Genomic DNA, 7,620 nt, shown 5'->3' with positions numbered 1-7,620 from the left:
CTTGAAAGCAAATTGTGGTACGATCACGGTGCTAAATCGTTTCTTGTCAATTGCTCTCCAAAGTTAACACAATTCTTTTCAGACATTCAATCGTCAAAGAAGGATTAGAATCAAAAGGAAATTTTGCTCAAACTCGAAGTGAAAAATATCAGTCCCTCCTTTTACAAAAAAAAAAAAAAAAAAATGTTTTCCCATCTGCAAATGATAATCATAATAAAACAAATATTTCATATCTAATTAAATATTAAAAACGTTTAATCAAATATAAAAACGGTTATTTATATCTAAATTAAATATGGAAAACGTTTCAAGACTAAATTAAATAAAGAAATACATTTTCCAGATTTTGGGATTAAACGCTTGTAAATTTTTCAATGTGTGATAAAAGAAAAAATCTAATTTTATGACAAATAATTCCAACAATTGACTAGTCATTCCCAAGATTGTCCCATAAATGACTGATAATTAAAAGATAATAAATAATTTATTAGAGCAAATAAAGGAGAATAAACTGAAATATCAATATCTTTCGATTTGAATTGATGCATAGTGAAGTCGGACAATACCTTTATTAAAGAGAGTGAGTTACCTCTTGAACTTTAAAAAACTACTGTCAAGATCCTCATAACACATTTTACTCCTTATTTTTTTATTCCAGTGCTATTTAAGGTCATGCACATTGTTCGCACGTGATTTCAAGAGAAATTTATTTCGTGGAACTTGTACTTTGTATTTGTATTAATTTTGTGGAAAGCAAGTACAATCTCTAATACATAGTATTTTGATGCTTTCAAGATAAACTATAATCTTTAAGTTGGTTGATTTTCTTGAACTATTGGCCTTTGGGCTTATTGATCGGATGATCGGCCTTTGGGCTTGTTGATCTTGTTCGTACGAGGTTTCTGGAGAAACTTGTTTTGTGGAGTTGAACTTGAGTTGGTATTGATGTTAAGGTTGATTTGATGCGATGTGATTCGATCTCTAGTACTTGATCCTCTGATTCTCTCTCAATTGGGTGGATGTACTTCTTGAAGAACAAAAAAACACCAAACGTTCTTGAAGTAGAAGTCTTGGAAGAGTGTTTGTGTCTTCAAAGGTTTTTTGTCTTCTAAAAGTGCAGCTTTAGGAGTCTTCTGCTGGTTGATAAATTCTCTCTGGGCTCTCTGAATGTAGAATTACTCGTGAATTCAGTCTTTAGAATGCTTGTATCTCCAAAGGACTTCAGTCTTCAGAATGCTTGCATCTTCGAAGGACTTCAGTCTTCAGAATGCTTGTATCTTCAAAGAAATTTAGTCTTTAGAATGCTTGTATCATCGAAGGACTTCAGTCTTCAGAATACTTGTATCTTTGAAGGAATTTAGTCTTCAGAATGCTTGCATCTTCGAAGGACTTCAGCCTTCAGAATGCTTACATCTTCCAAGGATTTCAGTTTTCAGAATGCTTGTATCTTCAGTCTTCAGACGTGGTCAACTTCAGGAGTCAAGAAGTCTTATGATTGTAAAGAATTCTCTATAAACTCTCTGTACTTTAAACCCAAATAATAATATCAAATTTGGCCAAATTAATCTCATTTGATTCAACTGCGTGCGTCATCGAAATTTGTCTTCAATTCAATTCGGACATATGTCATTTAGAATTTCGTCATTAATTTAGTAAACGACATGGTAACTTGTGATTGGTCCAAAATTCCTCATTCAACAAAGGTCCCTTTCGAGGTTTATGCACATATATGGGTGGATGAATCTCGAAAAATATAGTTGGAATCAAAATTCAAATATATTTATTCTTGAATTTGACCTTAATTGATGTGTTAGTCAAACTATGAATTTAGTACATAAGTTTAACTTGAATTTGGAATAAGTTTTGGAATATGGCCAAATTTACAAAAAAATTTAAGTTTTGTCCCAATTTAATTTGATTTTAGGGATAAAACTCAGAAATTTTGAATTTAAATAAAAATTCGAGTTTCATCCCAATTTAATTTAATTTGGAGATGAAAACTTACAAATTTGGTTTTAAGAAAGAAAATTGGAATATGGCCAAATTTTAATTTGGGATGAATTTTTTATCTGATAAAAGTATAAATTTGGAATAAAATTTGGAATATGACCAAATTTTAATTTGAAATAATTTGAGACCTTAATTTAATTTGATTCGAAGATAAATTTGAATGGGAGATAAAATTTGAAATATGACCAAATTTTGGTTTGGGATAAATTTGAGATTTTCTATTCAATTTGATTTGCTTTGATTTAATGAGAGGATAAATTTGAAAGATTCGACTTTGTGATAAAACGTATTTGAATTTGGGATTAAATGTGAAGCCCCAATTTGAAGGGTTCTATTCAAGATTTAACTTGACTTTAATGAATAAACGAATCTTCATGAGATTTAATTTGTGAGGAATATTTGATTAAGCCCAAATTTGACCATGGCAATAATAATCTGTTGGAGTTACAAGGTTCAAATTTTAGATCAAACGAAATCTATAAATCAAATTTAAATCCAAATCAAATTGGGATATCTTTTCCATTTGAATTTAAATTGTTCCTCTATAAATTTGGCTCAGCAACATGAATAACATACAACTTCAATTTTTCTTCTTCTTTTTCTATTTCTTTTTTTTATTTTCTGGTGGGAAGAGGAAGATGGCGATAGAGCAGTACGACTGAGCTATGGCTGTCGGCGCAACCAGAAGCTGGAACGAGGATGAAGGTCGGGCTCGATCTGACGCCGAGCGATGCTGAGTCCTCACGCAAACGGATAGGCGGCTGGGGCGCGGCTCGAACGGACAGACCAAACAGACACAAATGCGCAATGACCGAAGGGGGGCGGAGCGTGATGGTTGGTGGCTAACGCGCAACATCTGAGGTCCCTTGACCGGGCGGGTGGATGCTACTAGGAGACGCGGGTGCGATGGGGCGCCTGGAAGAGAGGCGTCGATTCAACACTGACAGCAAGGAACAACGGAATTTCCCCTATGTGTGGATGCCGACGAACGACCGTGAAGTGACGAGGAGTGGCGGCCGACGGACAGAGCTCTTCGATCGACGATGTTGGTAGTGGCTGGACGACCGGACAATCAACTAAAGGGAGGAATCTCCGACGGCTGTGGTTAGCACGAGGAAGAAGAAGACTGTGAAAAAGGGATTTTTTTAAATTATTTTTAAGAATTTTTCCCTTTTTTTCCTTTTTTTCTTCTTTTTTCACTATTTTTTTCAAAGTTTTTTTTTTTTCTTTTGTTTTTGTTTTTGCAACAATTTTCTTTTTCTTTCTTTTTTTTTTTTTTTTTATTACCTTGCCCCTTATTATCCCCACAACCGCAACTTAAGGGAGTACAACCATTTTTTTAACCTCACCGACCCATCAGATCTTAAAAGGTGGGTTTCTCCTTGTTTCTTAACAATTTTTTTTTCTATTTTTTTGTTGTAGAAATGTCCAGCTGCGTGACCGATCCTTTGATGCACGTAAAGACGACTTTGGCATGATCTATCTATTGTATCCCTGTTCGTGCTTCCTAAACGTCATGGTGGCCCCGCAAAGGCTTACAATCCTCTCATTCGATCACCCTAGGGGCGATACTGGAGGATCCTGGAAAGGTCTGCCTTGTAGCATCATTCATGCATCGTGATCGTCATAGGAGGGGCCTTGCAAAGGCTTACAATTCGATTACCCTAGAGAGGATGATCTCGTTCGTGCATCTTGATCCTCATGGGAGGGGCCCGCAAAGGCTTACAACTCTCCCATTCGATCATCCTAAAGAGGATCCTGGAGTAGCATCATTCATGCAATCGTCATGGGAGGCGCCTCACAAAGGTTTACAACTTTCCCATTCGATCACCATAGAGAGGATCTCGTGCATCTTGATCCTCATAGGAGGGGCTCCGCAAAGGTTTACAACTCTCCCATTCGATCACCATAGGGACGTCCCCAAAAAGGTCTACCTATGTATATTTTGATCCTCATTGGGGGGAGGGGCCTCGGAAAGGTCTACCTATTATGTTACTCCTTGATCAAAATTTGAAGATAAGGCAAATATGCCATCGAGTATTGAAGATGAGGAGAATATGCCATCAAGCTTTTGAGCAGAGTCAGGTTGGCCGGAGTCGATCTCACGTATAAGGCAGAGTCGGATGGACCAGAGTTGTCCTTGCATATGAGGTGGAGCCAGATAGACCAGAGTTATCCTTGCATATGAGGTGGAGCCAGATAGACCAGAGTTGTCCTTGCATATGAGGTGGAACCACACTAACATTTTTAGAGAGGAAATGTAGCTACACTAGCATTTTGGAGAAGGGGTGAAGTTGTACCAACATTTTAGAGAGGAAACGAAACTGCACCACGATTTTGGAGATGGAGTGAAGCCGGTTCATCAGTTTAGAGATGAAGTGAAGCTGTGCCATCAGTTTGGAGATGAAACAAAGCCACACCACGACTTTGGAGATGAAGCGAAGCCGCGCCAATATTTTGGAGAGGAAACGAAACTGCACCACGACTTTGGAAATGAAGCGAAGTCGTTCCATCAGTTTAGAGATGAAGCGAAACCACGCCACGACTTTGAAGATGAAGTAAACCACGCCAGACTTTAGAGATGAAGCGAAGCCGTGTCATGATTTTGGAGATGAAGCGAAGTCGTGCCATCAGTTTGGAGATGAAGCGAAGGCACGCCACGACTTTGAAGATGGAGTGAACCACGCCAGACTTTGAAGATGAAGCGAAGCCGTGTCATGATTTTGTAGATAGAGATATTAAAGATGGAGTCGGGCCATGTACACTGACCACGAACTTGAAGATAAAGCAGAGCCATGCACACCGACCTTGAACTTGAAGATGGAACGGAGCCATGTATACCGACCTTGAACTTGAAGATAGAAGTGGAGCCATGCACACTAATCTTGAAGATTGACGCAGAGCCATGCACACCGACCATGAACTTGAAGATGAATCGGAGCCATGCACACCGACCTTGAATTTGAAGATGGAAGCAATGCCATGCACACCGATCTTGAACTTGAAGATAGAAGTGGGGCCATGCATGCCGATCTTGAACTTGAAGATGGAGCAGCATCGATGGAGCCTCTAAACTTGAAGATGGAGAAACATCGACGAGACCTTCACGTTTGAGTTTGACAAAAAATCGGCAAATCCTCCTCATTTTAGTTTGACAAAACATCCACGAATCCTCTACACTTGAACTTGAAGAATCGGCGAATCCTCTGCATTTGAGCTTGAAGCATCGGCGAATCCTTCGCACCTGAGTTTGATGAAGCATCGATGAATCTTCACATTAAGCTCGACTTTGCGACTTTGAGCATGAAGATGGTATTGCAAAGCCTCCAAACTTGAGCATGAAGATGGAGCATCGATGAAACCTCTGCACCTGAGTTTGATGAAGCATCGATGAATCTTCACATTAAGCTCGACTTTGCGACTTTGAGCATGAAGATGGTATTGCAAAGCCTCCAGACTTGAGCATGAAGATGAAGCATCGATGAAACCTCTGAATTTGAAGATGGAGAAGCATCGATGAAGTCTTTGAACTTGAAGATTGAAGAGCATCGATGAAGCTTCTGAATTTGAAGATGGAGGAGCAACCAAGTTCGATTTGAAAAGGAAGCGAAGTGCATTCCAAGTGTGTGCCTTTTATTTACTGTGCTAGCTCCATACAAGGGATAAACATTTTCAATCCGTTGTGTTGTCCCCAATACGGATGAACATATTCAATCTAGAGTGTCATTCTTTAACGGAGATGATCAACATCAATCTTGTAGTATCATACTTAGATGGTTGTGGTACCCTTTCTTATGGACTAAACTTAAATTTCTTTAAGTTGCCTTCATCCCCTTAAAGAAAGGGATCAAATCATGATGTAGTTCAAGTTTTTTTTAACTGGACTGAATTTGAAGTTTCTTTCAAGCTGCCTACGTACCTTTCATAATGATAGGGATCAAGTCATAACATAGTTCAAAAAGAAGGTTTTTTTTTATGTGCGACTGAACTTAAATTTCTTTGAGTTGCCTGCGTACCCTTTATAATGACAGGGATCAAGTCGTAACCTAGTTCGTACAAAGTTTTTTTTTTTGGGTCGTTCACATTTTAAGCTCATGTGGGCCAAGAGCATCATGCAGTTTAGGCTCTTGCGATGAGGAGCTTCTACATTTAAATTTCAGAAGCTCTTATTTCATCATGAGTTTGATCACCCTATTTATTTGTAGGATTCATCAATATGATGAGTCTTGGCTTCACTATCAAGGAACCTTCTATATTTATATCAACAGACAATTTCCTCTTCATGCATGAAGAAACACGACTGAGAATCTTTTCGTCGTTGTTTTCTTCATGAATGATGTTGCCTTCAAAATTTTTATCCTTCTTTTATGTTAATCGCTTGTTGTCTTGAGACGATCAAAAGAAGATGTTGAAGGTCGATCTTTCTTTGATGTGAAGATACTTAGCCTTTTGAAAGTTGAAGTTCAAGTTGCAATAGACGTTGGACATTGGTTTTCTTCTTCTACCGTGGCCATACTCAATATTTGGAAGACTGAAGATCAAGTAGTTGAAGGTTTGATATGATCGAAGATAGAAACTCTTTGCCTCATTTCTTTTGAGTTGTCGACTTCTTTAGCAGTTATATGATTTTTGTTGACTTCCGCTATGCTGACAGCGTGACATGCAATAACTTCTAATACTTCTTTTTTATGATTATCAAGGAAGCTTCTTAGAAGAAATTTTGCCAAAGTTACCGGTTTTCGAAGTTGAGGGAAGTCCTTATCTTCTTCCTTAGCAGGCTTAGGCTTCTATGTCATCTTTTTGTCTTTCTTTTATGAGTCTGGTTCCTTCTTCTAAAGCTTCGATAGGAGTGTGACACTTTTTTGGTGGAATTTGGTTGTCTTCTCTTTCGACGAGTCATGAGGATCCACCCTTTGTCGTTATCTTCAACAGGCTCGTCTTTCTTCTGGAAGTCTGTTGTTTGAATCTCTTGTTAGAACCGAACAACTATAGGCTCGAAGGTTCCAAACTGGATAAAACTTTCTCTTTGATCATGAGACGCATATGGTGTTGGGACATTTGGATTCATTATTACTGCCGCATGATTTGTTTGAGCTATTTCATCAAGCTCCAGCTCAATCTTCTTTTCATGAGCCAACTTTACCACGGAGCACTTTTCAACCGGTGACTAATGACTCGATGATATTTACAGTAGTTAGGATCATCTACTTTTCTTGCTTGTTCCGGTCGCTTGCATTACGGTAGTTGAATAAGTTGTTTATCTAATAATTTCTCCAACATGTTGGTAACATCAGAGTCAGGGAATGGATAAACCTTCTCCTATCTTTCTTTGAGATTTGGGCAACGCTTTTGGCCGCATCATACTTTCTTTCTGACTTTGTTTCTTTTCCTTTGGAGAAAAATTTCAACGGGGTCATCTGAACGACCATAGATTCTCTTATGGCACTATCCACGATCTTTTCAGTGCCCTTGGCTTCATTCTTGTATTTTCTCCCTTCAGGAACTAGGAAATCTTTAGTTCCCTTGTTGATGATGCTCAGCTCCATATCACGAGCACGTGTTGCCAACTCCACGAATGTACGAGGTTTTATCCTTTGTAGAATGTAGAGA

At 38.4% G+C, this 7,620-nt stretch overlaps 1 protein-coding gene across 1 annotated transcript; it reads right to left on the bottom strand.

Annotated features, from left to right (window-relative positions):
* Positions 1-3,220: 3,220 nt before the first annotated feature.
* LOC120084426 lies at positions 3,221-5,916 on the bottom strand. Its single transcript, XM_039040205.1, has 2 exons — positions 5,381-5,916; positions 3,221-5,254 (listed from the first exon to the last, which is right to left on the bottom strand). The coding sequence occupies exons 1-2, from the start codon at positions 5,396-5,398 to the stop codon at positions 4,586-4,588; spliced, it is 687 nt and encodes a 228-aa protein (XP_038896133.1). The 5' UTR covers positions 5,399-5,916; the 3' UTR covers positions 3,221-4,585.
* Between the last annotated feature and the right edge of the window lie 1,704 nt (positions 5,917-7,620).

Source organism: Benincasa hispida, chromosome 9 (assembly GCF_009727055.1).
Source record: "Benincasa hispida cultivar B227 chromosome 9, ASM972705v1, whole genome shotgun sequence".
Classification (NCBI taxonomy): Eukaryota; Viridiplantae; Streptophyta; class Magnoliopsida; order Cucurbitales; family Cucurbitaceae; genus Benincasa; species Benincasa hispida.
The sequence above is the reverse complement of the archived record's forward strand: the minus strand, read 5'-3'. Positions and strand labels throughout refer to the sequence as shown.